The 19,630-nt window shown below is 40.7% G+C and overlaps 1 protein-coding gene across 1 annotated transcript in view; it reads left to right on the top strand.

The window, feature by feature from the left end:
• Window positions 1-18,805, top strand: part of PPEF1 (protein phosphatase with EF-hand domain 1) — a 39,117-nt gene extending 20,312 nt beyond the window's left edge. The window contains exons 6-17 of the mRNA XM_069874439.1: window positions 762-876; window positions 3,205-3,251; window positions 7,113-7,279; window positions 8,812-8,848; window positions 9,298-9,447; window positions 11,475-11,675; window positions 13,589-13,774; window positions 14,415-14,557; window positions 15,178-15,284; window positions 16,182-16,345; window positions 17,172-17,256; window positions 17,714-18,805. Of these exons, the coding sequence (XP_069730540.1) occupies window positions 762-876; window positions 3,205-3,251; window positions 7,113-7,279; window positions 8,812-8,848; window positions 9,298-9,447; window positions 11,475-11,675; window positions 13,589-13,774; window positions 14,415-14,557; window positions 15,178-15,284; window positions 16,182-16,345; window positions 17,172-17,256; window positions 17,714-17,907 (1,596 nt within the window). The 3' untranslated portion in view covers window positions 17,908-18,805. The remainder of the gene's footprint in view (window positions 1-761; window positions 877-3,204; window positions 3,252-7,112; window positions 7,280-8,811; window positions 8,849-9,297; window positions 9,448-11,474; window positions 11,676-13,588; window positions 13,775-14,414; window positions 14,558-15,177; window positions 15,285-16,181; window positions 16,346-17,171; window positions 17,257-17,713) is intronic.
• Window positions 18,806-19,630: the final 825 nt, after the last annotated feature.

Below are 19,630 nucleotides of genomic sequence, written 5' to 3'. Positions count from 1 at the left end.
TTTTATTAAGGAAATTATTATATATAATGGGTCCTTTTTGTTTTCTTTAAAAACATGAATCTTGAAAAGTCAGTCTGTAGCTCATCTGTCTCCTCTACCAAGCTTCCTCAGAGCTGTGGTTGAATTAAAAGCCTTAAAAATCACTGACTGACAAAATTATCATAAAAGGCATTAGCATAGAAGGCCAGAGGTGTCAATGTTGCATTCTGGTAATATCTTCACAGTAAACAGGAAAGCAACTCTTAATAGACAACCCTTGCTGGACTTGCCCTCTCATTACTTTTGCAATTTACTAAAATATCATTAATGGCCTTCTGGGGTTTTTTTGGTTGGTTAGTGGGTTTTGTATTAGGTTTTTGTTTTGGTTTGTTTGTTTTTCTTTTACAGCTAAAACTACATCCTTTTAATTTTTTTTTCCAGTTACTTGGAACAGATAACCTTATGCAATGATCCTGAGTGCTGTATTACTCAGTCTCTTATCCTTTCTGTAGATGGCAAGAGTAGAAACAGTACACTAGAAATAAAACGGGAAAATAAGTAAAGCAACTTTATTAAGGGCTCTATATCCATTCACCAGGAACGCAAGTGCAAAGCTATGAACACTCGTAATTCCCAGCACTAAACCATTCAGACTGTAATCATGTCTGGAGGTCTGTAGTATAAATAATCTTGGCAATATGCATCTGATATTAATAAAGCAGACAGATGTATTTCTACTACTACTAAGTCTCCCTTTTCTCCCTGCATTTTTTTTCTCACAGCTGCTTCATGCCCGCTATGTACTGCAGCTGCTCTGTGAAACTAGGAGGGTTCTCAAAGAGATGCCAAACATCACCCACCTTTCAACTTCCTACTCCAAGGATATAACTGTCTGTGGTAAGGTGCCAGAGAAGATGGAAGATATTTAGGAAGAAATTTTTTACTTCAGAATAAATTTTTTACCATGAGGGTGGTGAGGCACTGGCACAGGTTGCCCAGAGAAACCGTGGATGCCTCATCCCTGGAGGTGTTCAAGGCCACGTTAGATGGGGCTTTGAGTTACCTGAAGTAGCGGGAGGTGTCCCTGCCCATGGCTGGGGGTTTGAAGTGGACAATCTTTAATGTCCCTTCAAACCCAAATCATTCTATGATTCTGCGATTCTAAGATAACTATTTTGGGTTATGGGTTGATATTCTAAGTGGTTAGAGAATGACACAGACATTTCCAAAAGTTGCCATTACAAGAAAGTTCTCGATGCTTCTTTTTTTCTATTTTTTTCCCCCACAAATGCATAAATTGGACCAAACCAAAAAAAAGGTTCCTGAGTCACACTAAGTATATTTTAAGGAAGCCCCACACCTCCTCTTTCCTTTTCTCATTAAACATTTCTGAATGAGTCAATATTAATTCAGCTAACACTGCAGTGTAGCTTAAATTTTCCTGCACTTCCATCTCTAAAACGCCACTGAGCATTTTGATCACTGGCTGCAAGTCTCAGTGCTTTCTCCACTTACCGAGAAAAAGGCTTCACCATCATAATTTACTCAGTAATGATTTTAATGAGGGCTTAATAGGTGTGGCAAACAAGAGCTTTCATTGACAGCATGACTATCTAGAATAAATTGAAATTATAATACATCCTCATTTCTAAAGGGACCCAAGAGGATGGCTCAGTCTTTATACAACCAACAAATTAGTCTCACAGAATGATGTGATGTGACACAAGGTAAAGAACTAAAAGCTCATTGCCCATCTATTTTGTTACACTTTTGTAAATTATGGATAAAGGGATGCAGTATCCTGACTTGCCACAGAATGCAGTAGCTGCAAAACAGAACAGTGATGGTGAGATTCACTATTGACAGCCAGCAGCATGTGCTTTGTGTAATAGAAAAGTGGTATAAGGAACAGTACTGTGACACATGCAAAATAAATAATGTTTTATAAGATGTGGTTATGCACCTACTTTGATCGCCAGGAAAGGGTTTATTTAAACATAGTTTTGTATAACTAGTAATTTCTTAACCAAACCAACAAACCTCTCTCCAAATCAAGGAAACATGAATTCATATTCATTTGTTACACAGCATATTCTTACTAAGCAAAACGTGCCTCCTCATGTTTATCTTGCATTTGCACAATGTAAGCAGCATCTAAAGGGGTCCCTTTTCTGCCATTGGAACTAATAGGTTTTGCAACCAGAAGGATCCTCTGCAGTAGACGAAAGACCTGGTTTTAGACATAATTGGTCCATAATGTTCATTTCCTTAACATAAGGTATCCCTCTCCCAGTTTTATTTTAATTTCAAATTAACAATGCAGATTAAATATGCACCTGAAATGTTTACATCCATATATGTGATGAAAATCTGTCATAGCTTGAAGGACTCCTTAGAATGACATCATCAGGCTCATAATTAATAAAAAATGGCATAGAAAACATATAGACGGGGTAAAAATGTCACTTCTTTCCTTTCCTACTCACTTGTGGTGAAAGCATATTGTCACAAGATAAGTTTTGAAACCATTCTGTGGCTCTGTGGTGGTGAGTCAGACATGAGAAGGTTGGTTCCATGAGCATGAAATTCAGTCATATGCAGAAGGGAGCTATGCTGCAGTGATCCTTTGTGTTGGCGTAAAATCCCCCTGCCTGTTCCAAAATAAACCTCTTGGAAAAGGCCAAATCTGTCATTCCTGCGGCCTTAGCATAGAGGCATGCAAGCATGGAGAGTTCTTGACACTGTCCATCAAATCGTGCCTGTAGTAATAAAAACCTGGCCCTGAATCAGACAGATAGACAATTGTGCTGTACATAGTGCCCTACTTATATTTAAACCTTTCGGTATGTAGAATTCTACCATATTTCTAAATGTCTTTTAGTGACATTTCCTGTTTTTCAAGTTGATAGTATGTTCATCTTACTCCCATTTCCATGCGAACCTTTGGCTGTGTGACTGATCTGATCTTCAGATCCAACTGGGAAGACAAAAACTTTATGCCAGATAATTGTATACTCTTTCAAGTATTTAATTGGCAGATTTTACAAGCAGCTTCAGCATGTACATTAAAATGAAGCTAATCCTAAAACAAGGCAAATTACGAAGGAGAACATGGGGGAAACCTGTTAGGATTGACTAATCCCAGTTTTATATTTCCATTCTCTTCCTCCTCTGTGAGAGACCAAAAAAAAAAAAAAAGTAAGAATCACGTTTTGTTTCCTGTAGGAGATTTGCATGGAAACCTGGATGATCTTTTGCTGATATTCTATAAGGTAAGTAGGCAGTCTATGATGTAGCATTTTCATTTCATGACTTGTAAGCAACACATATTTACATCTGATAGATTTATCACTGTTACAACTGTACATGTGGCATGCATGTACCACACATACAAATCCTGGAACAATTTGAATGGTTTCTTGGTTGTAGCTTTTTCTTCTCCATATCCTCCTGCTCACTGATAAGGAGGTCCAGGAGATCTTTCTCTTCCTAAATGCATGAACCAAGACTTAAGAGGGTTCCTTGCAATGTCTCCAAAGTCCTGCCACTGCTTTATGTTCCATATTGACTAAAGTTTTCTAAGATCAGGAGCTAACTTAGTTCCTGATGTAGCACCACACCATGGGTAATGTTGGCCCTCCAGAAAAAATGTAGAAGCCTTCATTTAGGCCTTCCATTGATAGCTTTGAAGGTTTTTTTATTATTATTATTTATACAGGAAACAAAAAAGAGTGTTATCTAATTAAAAGCTTTTTAAGTCTTGGAAGCAATCGTGCAGTCTGCACAAAATGGAAATACCTTGGGCACCCTTTAAATATCCTAGAACAGCTGCTTGCTTTTTAATTTGAGCATAGCTCTATTTTACTGATGTGAAAAAAATTAAGCTCCAGGCTATCTTTTCCATAATTGTATCTTTAACTGAAGATGCAGGAAATTTCCTATATTTAGCTTCACATTTATCTTTGGCATGAATCACCACCTTTCATTTAGCAGATCCCATCTTTAATTTGAGCTTTCTGGAGGAAAGTGTTTATGTATGATGCTTGTACATTCATCTGCACTGACTGGAGGCTGGAGAGAGTTAAACCAGGTGTTTAAATATTGTAATTCCCCTTTGCTTCTGCCTTTGTTATGCTTTATCTGACACCTGTTGAAGGGAAACTTGGTGGGTTTGCCCAAGTATATACCAGGAGCCTGTTGAAGAATAAGCAGACCTCTTTACAGAGTTCTGCTTTTCTTATTAATTGATCAGTTACGTTTAGCTGGTCCTTGGATTGCAGTCTTTTAGCTGTTATTTTAATTAGGCAGTTTTCCTTTTTGAAACTGTAATAAGAGTATGATACAGACTGTTTTCATACACAGGACCTGGAATCAGAAAAATAACTGTTTCGAAGATAGATAATATAAGTATAGCCATAATTTTATTCTTTTGGAATAAACAGGAGATGATTATTTTTCCACTCTCTAATGGATGGATGTTACGAAGAGAAAAAAATTCTAAGCAAGAACTAAATCCTGACTTCAGTGAATTCAGAGCTGAAAGTCCCACTGACTTTGGGCACTACATTTTACCCTCAGTCATTCCCTGTTACACTTCTATGGGAGTCCTTCCACCAAACCAAATAATATGGACTTTAAAAGTTCTTGAGAAAATAGAGTGCACGTGATAGAGCTGCTGAGTTATTTAGAAACAAATGAAATGACAAAGCATTTTCTCTCCCCCTAAGCTTTTACTCAGCTGAGCAGCAAACCTAGCCAGGCTCTGGGATCCATTTTTTTTCTGCTTCCCTAACTCTGATTCAGTTGGAAGGGATTTTTTCCTCTGAGTTGATATGAACTACCCATAACCTTAAACAAGAGGGTGCAATCCCAAACAGTGCCACAAAGAGTGTGATGATCTCAGACCCATGCAGAGCTGAAGTGGCTGCTGAAGTACTTTGGAGGCTTTGAGCTTGTCCAGGGAACTTTTATTACAACAGCTTTACAAACTGCCAACAGCAAACACGTAGAAGCTAGTAATGTACAACTTATCAATACAGTGCTGGTGGTAATAGTGTGTATAAATCTTAAACTCGGTTTGGGTGAGGCTAAGATAATTGCTTCTTTCTCAATAGCCAATTTACAAGGTCCATTCAGTCCCTGCATTAATCTCCATTAAATTACAGCACTTCCTCAAATTCTTTGAAACCCTTGAATTTTAAATTATATATTGCTAACCTAGATTATTAAATGGATGCTGTGGATAGAAATAGCCTGAAGCTGTAGAAAATGCAAATGACAAACGGAAGTTAATTAATCACTGACCCAGCAGGTACAGTAATGATGCCCAGCAGCAAGGTGTTAAACATTAGAGGGTCTTGTTCACGAATCCTTCATGTCAGAGGCTGCAATGGCCTTTAATTTATTTTTGCTGTTATTGTTGGGTAAAACCACAGAAAAGGATATAAAAACTTTGCATGAGCGTGGAACAAAACTAAAATGTCACATTGAAGTTGGAAGTCCAGAGCAAATTCTCATTTAAAACTAAAAGTTATGGCTAAGCTTTTGGAAAAGAAGAATGAGAGAGTCTGGAGAGTGCTTCACTAGATCTGTCTTTCCATGAGGACTGCAGTTACAGAGTGGCTGTGTGTATATTGACAGTCTGCTGGTGATTCACATGCCTAACAGTTTTAAGGTAAAGCTTTTATTAATTCATCTTTCCAGGAGCTGCTGCTGAGTCTCTCCTGTCTGTTCCATGCCTGAAATCCATCCTTTCTTTTTTTAAAACCACTACAACCTGCTGCATTAGCAGAGTCTCATAAATTGCCACTCCTGTGAACACTACTCCTCTAAGTTTAAATAATTTAGAGAGAGATGGGGAAAGGCTACGGCAAAACCCAATTTACAGCAGTCAAGTTTGTGCTGCTGTGGGAGTGGAGAGACTCAGGATTTAATAATGCATCCTGACATAACAGTGTGGGACACTGACTGGGGCAAACCCCAGATTTCCTAATGATCTCAAAGTAAACATTTAATTCAGTCTCTGGCCAGATCATGCATCGTGCAATAAACCTGCTACAGTAGTATGCCAGGGAATGCCATCGAATCATAGGAAGGGCTGGACACTAACACAGCAGCTTTATTCAGAAAGTGGGATGTCTTGCAATGCTGCCAGACCAGTTAAGAGTGGCTTCCACAACTGTAATGTGATTTTGTAGTTGTTTTATTGAATATTCTTGTGCATGCCAATTGTGAAAACAGAGGTTTCCTTTTTCTGGCAAATCAAAATTGAAATAATAATATTTCTGATACTCATGACTGGAAATGATGATGCTATACACAATTACTGCTGTACTTCTGTAAGCTGATGGCACCCATAGACATGTTGATAACTAATCCAATGAAACACACAATACTGGCTTTTGATAAGTCGCTATTCATAAATTCTTGCTCTATATCTTCAGAAAAAATAAAATAAGAAATACCTGTATGTACAGCCCCTCAGATTTGTAAGCATTTAAGTAATCTTTGCACTTTGCCCCCACCCAGGGCAACATGAGTAAAATTCAAGTAGTGCTTTCAGGATTAAAGCAACTGGAAACAAAGTTGTTTAGAGTTCTGTATTAAGCTTTGATATCCTCTGGACTAGACTTTTTCTATGGAGTTTTAGAAGCATACACAGTATAAATATATGAAATCCATTTTCTTACCAGGTAAGGAAACCTAAGAACCTTCAGATTTGTGTCAGAACATCATTTTTCTTGTCTTCCTTTCAAAATTAATAACTTCGATTTGAAAGTGCATAATTTCCTGGCAGCAGTTGCATTAACAGGAAAATGTATTTTATTAGAAGAAGGATGTTCCTAGTGGTCCCTTTCGACTTAATTTAGTAGGTGGAGGAAGGGATTAGAGATGGCATTATTATAAGAACAGTCAGAGAGGTTATCTCTTCTCTGATGGCTCATCCAGGTTGTATGATATGGATATTTTTGTTCAACACAGTGGACATAAAGAAATGCAGCATTTTAGATCTCTGTATTGTGCAGTGTTTTTCCAGAATTTCTAGCAATGTGATCTCAATTGAAATGCTATTTCCTTTATTACAGCTGCATAAAAGCGTCTCCAAATGTCATTGGTTTTGTTTCCTTCTACAGAATGGTCTGCCCTCAGAACAAAACCGTTATGTCTTTAATGGTGATTTTGTTGACAGAGGGAAAAATTCTATGGAAATACTTATAATCCTGTTTGCATTTCTTCTTATCTACCCCAATGATTTACACTTGAATAGAGGAAACCATGAAGACTACATCATGAACCTGAGGTAGATTTTAGGGGGCTGGGGGGGAGGGAGTATCTGGTCTTTCACTAAAAATGCCGGAGCTTTTGAATTCTGCTGTAGCTGCTGTGACATCCTAAACCAAAATTAATATTTTATGAGGTATTCAGGTGTAGCTCTGCATCTTCAAGATGTGTGAGGGGTGCAAGGAACATCCTCATTACACACAGGCAATTGAAGAGGAGTCATGTCTTGACTCTGACCTAATCACAATCCATTGATGTCAGTGGGCCTTGTGCAGCTTCCAGAGTACCAAATTTGGGGGAAAGGGATGGATGGGAGGATTATATTTTAGTTAAAGCATTGGTTCTTTCCACAGCATGGCAAAAGACATACTAGTATGCAATATAATGAAACCAGTAAAGCAAGAGCTGATAATTCACTTAACTTTGAACTAAGACGTCACTTCCCAAACACAAGGGATGGGTAAATATCCTAGCTTCTGCACCATGGAGGTCTGTTAGTTGGGAGGTGGCAGTCTACCCCATTGCAGGAACAGCCAGGGCCCCGTTTTCTTATAAAGATATTTGCACTCAGCTGTATAGTGCTGCCAAGGGAGTGAGCACAGCCACTGTCTCTGGCTGTAGCTAAAGAGGGACTTGTAGACAAAACCATCTCAGAGACATGAGAAGAACTCACTCTTGATAGGTCCAATTCTCAGCTGCCCAGTAAGTCTTGCGGTGACTAAGTGGCAGATAACCTGATCTACCCCTTCTGTCATTTGATGCACGCACACAGAATATATTGCTCTTTAGCCCAGGCATAAAGCTGGGATAGAGCCCCAGCTTCAAATCCTATTAATGATCCATGTTAAGAGACCACCATTTAACATGCACTTAATTTAAAAAAAAAAGACACAACACACAACAAACCCCAAAACATAAAACAAGATCAGTTCCTTTATCTACAAGGTAGGAAAAATCCCACCCAAAAGAGTGGAAAATATTAACGAAGTCTGTGTTGGTATGGAGTGCAAAGATGCATTCCTGTGTATGGTTATTTTTGGGGTGTTTTGATTAGCAGTAAATAACATCAGTAAATGTGAAAGCTGGGAGTTAGGGTGCTGTGAAAATTCCCCTTGCACCAAGGATTTCCATGTTTTAAATGAATGAGGTGTCAAAATCCTTGTTCCTTGCCAGGGAAAAGACATGATAAGACAACACTGGTCTAACAAAGCTGAGTCATTTATAACAAGAGCTCTGTGGAGGTTTTGTGGGAATTTTGCCTATCGTCATTTAGGTTCCTTTGAAATTTATTTCCAGTATCTAAAAGGCAAAACTGCTAGATTATTTCATTTAGACGGGAAAAAGGCTCCTTAATAATTATTAGTCTGAATTCTCTTCCTGACCTCTTGTATGTACAATAAATCAGTTTAACTCAATTCTTGAGACAGAGCAGAAGGTAACACATTTAAACAGAGCTGAGACACAATGGCAGGAGAAAAGAGGGATAGAAAACTTCTGCCAAACACTATAGAAAATCATGAAGAAGGGTTCATTATGTTGTCCTATTTTCAGATATGGCTTCACAAAAGAAGTTTCAAAGAAGTACAAGGTAAGATTCCTCCTACTTCCCCTCTATTTTCTTTGTAGTCTTGCACATGTAAAATGAAACCTGCGTAAACAAGGGAACTTCCATCTGATTTATTTAGGTGTAGTACAGAATGACTTTAGTAATGGAGTTGAAATTATCGTTTTTTCAGTGGACTTACTGGCAAAACAATTTTAAGTATTAGCCTTCTATGCTCAGAGATCTATGGGGTGGAATAACTACTATTCATAAGGCCACTCAAGAACACAAAAAGACCTGAGAATGAAAGAAAAATGCACCCAATCAAATGACCGCCGTGAATGTCAGAACATGTTTGTCAGTGTTGTGGTTAGGCATGGCACCTGGATGGAACTGTTCATACAGGCTGTGGCAGACAATTCGGCTAAACCTTGAACTTAGAAGCAAACAGAATCTGCTGGAAACAGGATCTGATATAAGAGTGTGTTTTACAGGACCACGGGAAACAAATTTTGTGTCTTTTGCAAGATGTCTTTAGCTGGCTTCCCCTCGCTACTATCATTGATAGCAAAGTTCTTATCCTACACGGAGGGATTTCGGACACCACAGATTTGGATTTCCTAAATGCACTTGAGAGAAATAAGGTAAGAGATTGTATTCATGTTGGGGTGATTTGGTTTTCTTTTAAAAAAAATGCTAAGATCAAGTTGTTTGCATTAAGAAGGGAAATGGCTGTAGTATAAGGTATGTAAGGGATAAAAAAAAGTCGTGTTTTCCTTCAAAATCAGTGTTTAGGAAGGAATGCTTCAGTAGGTTTTAGGAGCCAATTGTTTGGCTGCTGTAAAATAACATGAGTCTTTTGACTTTAAAATAGCTAAAACCACTTTAGATACCTCCTTCCTGCAGTGACGATGCATTAGCCAGAAAGTATGAAAAGTATTAATTCTCAGACATTTCTAAACACTTTAAAAGTCTGGGTAGCCACATCTTTTCAGCACTGCTTTTTATCCTGGGGCTGTGCTTCTGCCATCTGTTGTGTGAGGGAAGTTCTCCACCTGTGGTGCACTCCCTTGGCAGCAGCTGAGCTTTGCACATGTGGGAGAGCCTTTCCAACAAGATCAAACTTGAGGACCTGGTCTTGAGAAGCTACTGCTTTTCAGGCATTTTGAAGTCAGAAACCTCAATTTCGTTCTGAAATGGTGAACAAACACAGCTCTTTCAAATTGGCTGATTCAATCAAATAAATTAAGATGTCTGCTTGTGAGCGGGATGCTTGGGTTCCTTATAATCACTGGCAATCCAGGAGATCTGATGGAGATCCAGATCTTGTAATTGCTCAGACATAGGCCTCCAGTGCTGTTTATGGGAGCCCCCTATAGCTGAGGGATGTTTCCTCTGGCCTCTGCCTGCTTCTGGAGAAAGTCTTCTTCACAGGTCTCCTCCCAATCTCTTTTAGGTCTGGTTCATGCTAATTCACAGACACGGTAGAGCATCACAGATGGCACAAGGCACTTGTGTACCTTCTCATAGGCATCTGTAGAATCTAGAGCTATTTCCCTCTTCCTGACGCTTTCTAATACAGGAATAAATGCTTTACAGGACAGTAAAGTTTTACAGTTTACAGGTGTATGGAGAAGGGTAATGCGTATTTCTGGTCATCAGAGTCTGGGCTCCATTGTCTATACCACTGTAGACTGAAATTGCCTACCTGTCTACAGATGTAGGTGTCTGTAAGCTGAGCTCTGCCCACGCTTTCACCGAGGCTAGGCTCAGTGTATTTACTGATGTGCTATCTGTGAAATGCAGGACTAACAGGTCAGAGTTGATGCCACAGGTGAGCATCACTAATGAGAGCGTGTGGGGCAAAACTCAAGGCCAGTATTACTCAAGGCCAACTGATATATTTTAATTGGTACAGCTGGCAAGTGGCCAGTCTCAAGTACCGGTCAGCACGCTGAGGAATAACCCCGTGTTTCAAATTTTGTTTTGCATCAGTCCTTATCTTTAGAGGAAGGGGTGTTTTGGGGGTTAGTTTGGGGAATTTTTTGTTAAAATAATGAATTTGTATGAGAAAATTTCAAATGAGAAGAAATTATACTCCCTGGAGAAGAGTCTGTACTAATGGGCATTCATAAAGCTGTAGCACACAGCTCCAAAAATCAAACGTTTATGCATAGTGGAGGAGGTTGATTTAACAATAAAAGGGCCTGATGTAATACTGCATCACTTCCACTGTTATCCCATTTTTTTTAGCCAAATTAACCTCCCAGCATGCTACTGTATCAAGAGCAGTGGTGAATGCTGTTTCATCTTCAGTACTGTACACACTCAGTTTCCAGTGAAGCTGGCTGGGCACTTCAGTGTCTGCCCTGAGCCTGGACTATATTTGCTGTATAGTGAGAGCTTGTGATTGACGTGGTTTGGAATGACTGTCTGTCTTGATAAGAGTATGAAAACAGCTCTGAAGAGGTTCTCCGCTGATAGATAGGATGCAAAATTGCTTAAAGTGTCAAACATGCAGCTTTCACCAAACTTGTGAATTCAGGACATCGTGAAGAGTTCAGTGTCGAGTACAGGAAACAAGAACTGATGTGCCTTTCAGCTGACATCTCTGTACCATCTTTATAGCCTGCTAACAGTTCCAATGCCTGGTTTTTTTTGTGTTTTAAAGTTGAAATCTTTGATGCGGCCACCAAAATCAGTGACAAACAGACAGGACCCAGTGAAGGAGAGAACTACCACAACCAGACCGAGTAAACACATTGCCAACCAGAACGTTGCGGGAAAACCACAGCACATCTCTTCATCGGGCTCAACTGAGCTTTCAGGCTCAAATTTGCCTTCAGATCCCTCCCTGAAGGAATGGAAACAAGTAGGTGAAACCAAAGACAGACTGATACAGATTCTGCCCTGCACAGAACTGGCAGGCACTGTTCAGGCAGTGTTTTGAGTCTGAGGGCCCTGTCTCTTAACAGAAAACCCATCATTCTTGGGAGTAAACTATCCAGCTACTAGTTCTTCGGATGTTTTTTGTAGACTTGGTGATAAACGCTTGTGATTTTATACCTTACAGGTGCAATTAACCCAGTGTTTTCTTTACTTAGCAGTTAGGAGGAGGAAACTGCTCGGTAGGAGATGACTTCGCATGCCCTCGTGTGGTTGGATCTGTTGGTACATAAATGGTTGTCAGTTTAAATAGGTCAGACTTTGCAGTTGTAGGCAGTAGCGAGCACCTTCTTTTGACTGTGGTTTTGACAGCTGAATGCTGATAATTGTCCAAAAAAACCCAAATCACCCAACTCCTGAGACCTGCAGGCTGATTACTTAAGAGTTGGATTTTTTTTTGTCCTCTGGCTGTTCATTTCTTCTTGGATATTAGAGCAATATGAAGCTCTTATCATGCTGTAATTTAATAAAGTGTGACAATTTGGAAAGCTTAATTTGCACAGCAATTTACAAGCTCAAAATTGAGTTGCATGTAAGTTTATTTTTCTGACCTTCTCTTCAGACGGCTATTTTAAGGGGCACACACCTTTGTTTTACTTCTCGAGAGGCAAATCCATCCCTGAAAATGTGATTTTCCAAGACATACACCTAATGTACAAACTAATGGAATGGGCACAAGCAACCCCTTTAATCTGATACTCCTCCAGCTAACAAAGCCTCCACTGAGCCACGCTCACAAAGTGTAATGTGTTAGTGCAAACCTTGTCCAGCAAGGTTTAAACAAACATGTTTTGCCTAATCTTTGCTCCCAACTAGAATTATTAGAATCATAGAATGACCAGGTTGGAAAAGACCCACCAGATCATCAAGTCCAACCATTCCTATCAAACACTAAGCCACGCCCCTCAGTGCCTCGTCCACTCGTCCCTTAAACACCTCCAGAGAAGGTGACTCAACCACCTCCCTGGGCAGCCTGTTCCAGTGCCCAATGACCCTTTCGATGAAAAATTTTTTCCTAATGTCCAGCCTGAACCTCCCCTGGCGGAGCTTGAGGCCATTCCCTCTCATCCTGTCCCCCGTCACTGGGGAGACGAGGCCATCACCCTCCTCTCCACAACCTCCTTTCAGGTAGTCGTAGAGAGCAATGAGGTCTCCCCTCAGCCTCCTCTTCTCCAGGCTAAACAACCCCAGCTCTCTCAGCCGTTCCTCGTAAGGCCTGTTCTCCAGCCCCCTCACCAGCTTTGTTGCTCTTCTCTGGAAGAGAAGAGGTTCTTCTTAGGTTTGGTCACTTTAAACCACGATACTTCATCCTGATGTCTGTAAAATCTTGTTTTCAAACATGAACTAACCCTAGGCGATAAACCCAGAAGCAACTCCTGTCGTGTTTAGAGCAGACACTCCCAAGCTTAGTTTAGGTAAAATCACTGACACACATTAGGTCTGTGCTGGGAAACAGAAAATGCCTCTCACACCTACATGTGAAGGCGGCACCTATTGCTGTAATTTAAATAGCCCAGGCACCAGGTACTGTTCCTGATGCACTACCCAAGTCTGAAAACTTCAGCTGTAAAAGGAGGTGCAACTGTTTCTGAAACAATATTTCACCTGAAAAAGTTCCTCCAAAATCTAAATAACGTTTCTTAAGAAAAGCAGAACAAAAGTTTCAGTCCAAGTTAATGTCCTACTGAAAGGAATGAAGAAAATACAAGATGTACTTGTTAGTGCAAGCATTTTTTCTCCTTGTACCATGGGGCTTTTGCCATGGCCAGTGCTTTAGACAGCTATAGCCTGTAAGTCCTCAACTGCTACCAGTCCTAACTTGCCTGAGTTTATTTACAGATCCTTGACATTCTCTGGAGTGACCCAAGAAGCCAAAACGGCTGCACACCAAACAAGCGTCGAGGAGGAGGTTGTTACTTTGGCCCCGACGTCACTGCCAAGCTGTTTGAAAGGTATAATCTGAAAATGCTCATCAGGTCTCATGAATTTAAGCCGGAAGGTTATGAGATCAGTCATGATGGGAAGGTAAGATGCTTCCATGTAAAGTAGAATTCTGTGAATTTCACAAGCATACCCACAGTAGATTTGTCTACGAAGTTAATTAAAAAGAGTGAATTCTTTAAAGCAGGTTTTGGGGAACTGTATGCTAGATAGATATTAGAACAAATGATGGCATTCTGACAAAAGAAACTCTTTACAGCTTTATGGTGTGCGGACGGGCTCATTACTCATGTGAAAGCAAATGAAAATCAACAAAATCCCTGAGGAGAGTTAGGTGTAAATATAGTGTAAGAGGAGCTCTAAGGCTTAAGAAGCCTTTTAACTTAATAATTTCTCTCCTGGCCTGTCTCTCTGACATAGTCTGTCAGAAGGCCAGCAAGAGTCCTGAAAAACAGACCTTAGAAAGAGGTTTCTGTTTAACAGCACATTCTATCGAGCTGACCTCTGATCACAAGTCTCCCTATGACAGGTCAAAAATACATGCCTGCAGCTCTGACTCAAAAAGCACAAGAAGTTTGGTGAATGATACAGCTGTCTGACCTCTGGTTTTACACACAGGCACTTAGCTTTGTAACCTGCACCTTTTCCTAAGATCAGTTTCAGAAATCAGTCTCAAGAAGAGTTGGTTTAGCTAACCCAATTTCTTTTTGTTTCCCACAATCAGGTTATCACCATATTTTCTGCCTCCAACTATTACGAGGAGGGGAGCAACCGAGGAGCATACATCAAACTGAATCCTGAACTGATTCCTCGCTTTGTGCAGTATCAAGTCAGCAAGTACACACGCAGGCAGAATCTTCGGGAGAGGTAAAGCTCCACGCTGTATGCAGTGAGCGTGTGCTTGCTTAACACCTGAGTACCTGCCACAAACCTACTGCCTGACTGAATAATTAAATAGACGTCTATTTGCTTTGGTTTTCTATTTTACAATTTAAAAATTAATACAGCAGACAAAACATGTTCTAAATGCTTTGACTTGGTTTCCTGAGAAACTCCCAAATGTACTTAGGTGCAGTAAGCAGCTAGAACAGACAATTGCTAGGGACTCATAAAGGGCCTGCACCTGCCTGTCAGGTCTGCTTTAAGGCTGCAGAGTTAATCTAGACAAATCCTGTTATGAATTGAGTCCAAAATATTTATCATGACAGCTTTGCCATACCTAGCACTGTGGTCAGATTTACTAAAGCAAAGCGGCTTAGAATTACCTACATAAACTCAATTATCTTGTAAATTCAGATTATTCTTATGGGGCTTTATTTGTTTTGTTGGGTTTGGGGCTTTTTTTCCTCCATTGTTGTCTTTTAGAATGACCCTAAACATACTATATGCTAAAGGACATACGAATTTGATAATGAATGTTGAAAAGCATAAAACGCCAGGAGGATTTTAATCCTTTAATGATGTGCTCTGCATTTCTTTCCTCCTAGGGTGGGTACAATTGAATCATCTGCCTTAAAGTCCTTGCGAGAGAAGATTTATGCTCGCAGGTCTGAACTCACTAGTGCTTTTGCAGAGTATGATGTCAATGGCACAGGTAAGACTAACCTCTCTGTCCAGTTGCCACCACAGGGGAAACAGTTTCCATGCACCCACAGGGGCAGAGGGGACAAATCCCATGGAGAAGGCTCTTGCCTGCCAGTGTAAGGTTGGAAGGCAGGAGAGGCTGGCTGATCTTATGCTCTTCCTGACTACAGAGGAGGATGTGTTAGCAGGTGCTCAGGCCCAGAAAACAACTTGAGAGGATGACGCTTTAAGTAGGAAGAAGAAAACGACTGAAACACATGTGCAAATACAGAAATGTTGTTGGGCAGAGGTTGGGCAGGTAAATCCAGCTCCAGAGGCTCAAAGGTCACCACCTTCACTGAGGAATGTCTTCTGATGTCAGACAGGGAATTGAGGTCTCAGGTGAGAGGGAAGTGGTCTCTTTCTGAGCCTCAGAGATAATTTGAGTAAAGTTGACTGGCTATGCCACTAGCAGACGCGTGCTCACCCATCAGCTGAAGAAAAGTCACTGGTGAGTTGATACATGAACCTTTTATGTAGAAACAAGGAGTTAATGACTTCTTAGCACAAATACAACTCTCCTCGTGTCAGGATTTCACTTGACCAGGCTGTCACCTGTGCCCCTAAGAGGGCAACCAGTAACGTGATGGGACTGTTTCTTTGGCCACTGAACAACTGTTTAACATATTAATTTTTCAAAACGCATTAGAACTGGTTTAATGTCACAATAGAATCATGAAGTCAGTGAGGTTGAAAGGTACCCATGGAAACGTTCAGTCCAACCCTGCTGCTCATTGTTATGAGGGTTTTTATCCCAGGGTTAGGAAAAACCTATCTGTTTTGCAACCATTCTAAAAAATGGCAGAAGGAATGCTGGTATGTGCTACGTCACATAACACTTGTAACCATGAACTGACCCTTCCGGCAGGCAAGATTTCTGTCAATGACTGGGCAGCGGCAATGGAGTCTGTCCTACAGCTGGGACTGCCCTGGAGGATGCTGCGGCCTCAGTTAGCGCACGTGAACGCAGATGGAGAAGTTGACTTCATGTCGTGCTTTTACGATTTGAAAATAGATCAACCTATAAAAGAGGTAAGGAGGAAAACATCTCCCTGCACATCTTGGAGGAACAGCTTTTGGTGCAACGTGAGGCACAAGACAGGGGTTTGGCCAGTCAGGTAGATATCTACAGCCGAACTAGTTGCCAAGCTTCCTTTTATAGTCATTGGAAGGAAATGAGTGCTCCTACAGTACGAATCATCATTCCCTGCTAAGGTAGATGCCTAAAATAGGTTGTATGAATCACATGCTAGAAATGCTGCTTATTTTCCGTTGACTGTCAAGGGCGTTTTGATAACATAGCTGAGGAAATGAGACAAATCTTACGCCGGGCACTCAACCCTCACTCTTTGAGATGAGCTTTTCATATGTGCTCCAGAGCCAATTAAAGCACCTGTAGGAGGGAGTCTCATTTGTAGGCAGACTTTTAGATGTTTAACAGTAGCTGAGGTCTCTTCTAGAGAGTCCAGCTTTTACCAAGTGGCTGCATAGCAGTACTTCGCTGTCTACATCATTTTTCTAAATGGCAGGATCCACTCACATATGTACAGTGAAAGCTTGCTATGAGTGCACAACATACAGCGTCTTCCCTAGATTATCCAAATTTCCACAAATAATTACTGCATGTAGGAGGTGTGAAGGGCGCCTTCCCCCCAACCATCTGAAAGTGACAGGTTTTAGCTGATTATTCCTCAGGGCAAGACACAAAGTGTCATCCCAGGGAACTTGACCTTAAGGGTTTTTTTTTAAACGTTTGAGAAGTTAAACTGGGAACACAGATTTGTACAGTATGTATTCTGTAGTCAGACTAACTCAAACCAAGGGCTGAATGGTTTCCTGTATGGAATTTCAAAACCAGGTTCAGCCAGCTTTGGCAGAAACACTGTGCAGATACAGAAAGGATCTGGAGATCATCTTTAACGTCATTGACAAAGACCACTCAGGTAAGTCTAGGTAACTTCACGGTACCAGCTCTACACTAGTTAGCTTTCCCCTTCTGTGTTTTTCTTAAGGTTTCTAAATATGGAGGAATCAGAGGTGATGTCATTTTTGCAGTTTAGTGAAGACTAATTTAAGCACTCAGGCACTAACCATATTAGGGACAGTGCACAGAGCTTAGCTTGAGAACAAAATCTCACATATTCCATCTCCAGCACAGGCTTCACTCTTTGGGGGCTTTTTCTCCCTTCCGCTCTCCGTCTCAATATTCAGTGCTCTCTTAATTCTGCTGTTTGAAAGCATTCCATCATTATCTGAAGTAAAAAATATACTTTAGTCATGAAATCCACGGCAGGCAGGTAACTTCCTTGAAATGAAGGAGAGCGCACGTGTGCCTGAGTACATGTATGTAGGAAGGAGAAACAGTACTGGAAAAAGCAATGTGCCGTCTGTCTCCTTCAGGTCTGATTTCTCTCGAGGAGTTCGGCCAGACATGGAAACTCTTCATGTCTCACCTGGGCATCGATGTATGCGATGAAGCCCTTGACAAGTTAGTCCTCCACATAGATTACAACAAGGACGGCAATATTGACTTCAATGAATTTTTAGAGGCCTTTCACGTGGTTCACAGACTAGAGAAAAAGACAAACTCATAAAAAGGCAAACTCATAAAAAGGCAGAACTGCTTGGAGGCTGTCTTGGAAGCTCACCTTCCTAGCACTAGCCAGAAGCAGCCTGGGAAACTATTTCCAGCCTAACAAACCATGTACGGGCTGCTAGACACAGCAAGCATTGCAGTCACTGTGCAAGCCTTTATTTAGTCCCTTCTGGATGACAGATACCTGCTCGCAATGAGACGTAAGAGATAAAACCTCACTGCCTATAGTATGACTATGTCACTGCCACATCAGTACCTTACAGCTTATCCTCCCTCTTGGTGGCATCTCCCCCATCAATCCGATCTGTGAGCACTGCCAAGGTCGCACCTACAACCCCAGGGGAAGAGAAGCTTTAGTGTGTTTATTTCGGCAGCAATAGCTGAGAAACAGCATTGATGAACACAAGAAACGTCAAACTCTCCTTGGGGATAGAACAGACACGACAGAACCCTGCTGCAGGCTACCCAACCCAGGAGAGAAAATAGGGAAGAACCACCATCTAGTTAAAACAACAATCCTACATCTAATCTTGCCCTTTGCATGATACAGTGAAATTAAAACATTCCAGGTCACTACCTGTTCTCCTTGAAGTTTACAGACACAACTTAAAGGATACCAGCTGAAAGACATTTATCCTTGCACTATGTTTCTTCTTGCCACTTGTTACATTTCCCTACATTTGTTGGGGTTTGGAGCTAATAAACAGTCATAACTCAGCACCTTAACGCTAAATCCATAGCGCATTAACGTAACATAAAACAAGTCACAAAATAAAGCTTTAGCTTTAACAGTAACGTGTAAGTGTGGTGTCTTTCTGCCTGTACTCTGTCCTACACATACTTGAGTACAACACACTTTTCCTGAAGATTAACTGTGTTTCCTTAAAACAAGATGAATAAGGATGCAAAAGTATAAAAAAAAATTGTGTACTAGCAAACCCAAATATTCTTGCGTATAACTGGGCACCAATTCTTTACCAAGTATACTAAGAAATTCTGAAACTGAATTTTTGGAACACAACAAGATGGAAGAGTCTGGTGCCCCCAGCCTCACCCCAAAATGCAAGCAAATATTCCCATTCCCACCAGTACCACCCCATCTGCTCCTGTGGGAAAAGTGAGAAGATACAGACGCAACTCTCTTGCACATAATCTTTAAAAGACCCCCACTGATAAAGAATCATAAAATTGTTTGGTTGGAAAAGACCTTTGAGATCACAAAGTCCAACCATACGTGTCCACTACTAAACCATATGCCTAAGCATTTCATCTATCTGTCTTTTAAATACCACCAGGGATGGGGACTCAACCACCTCCTTGGGCAGCCTGTTCCAGTGCCCCATTACTCTTTCAGTGAAGAAATTTTTCCTGATGTCCAGTCTCAACCCGCCCTGATGCAATTTGAGGCCATTTCTTCTTGTCCTATTGCCTGTCACCTGGGAGAAGAGACCAACACCCATGTTGCTACAAACGCCTTTCAGATAGTTGTAGACAGTCATAATAAGGACTTTAGAAAATGAACTGAAGTGCAGCCAGCCAGGGGCTCTTTGAAAACCACATTAACCTAATTCAGCCTTAGTAATGACAGCGTGCACAAAGTGCTTTTCGGGTAGGAAAAGATTCCATCCTAGCCCATCTTTAAATTTTAATAGTGAAAGATAAAGCTAAGTGAAGAAGCTAGTTTTTATTTAATAACAGTGTTGGAGGTACAAAAATAAAAA

Source organism: Phaenicophaeus curvirostris, chromosome 1 (genome assembly GCF_032191515.1).
Source record: "Phaenicophaeus curvirostris isolate KB17595 chromosome 1, BPBGC_Pcur_1.0, whole genome shotgun sequence".
In the NCBI taxonomy this organism is placed as follows: domain Eukaryota; kingdom Metazoa; phylum Chordata; class Aves; order Cuculiformes; family Cuculidae; genus Phaenicophaeus; species Phaenicophaeus curvirostris.
The sequence above is the reverse complement of the archived record's forward strand: the minus strand, read 5'-3'. Positions and strand labels throughout refer to the sequence as shown.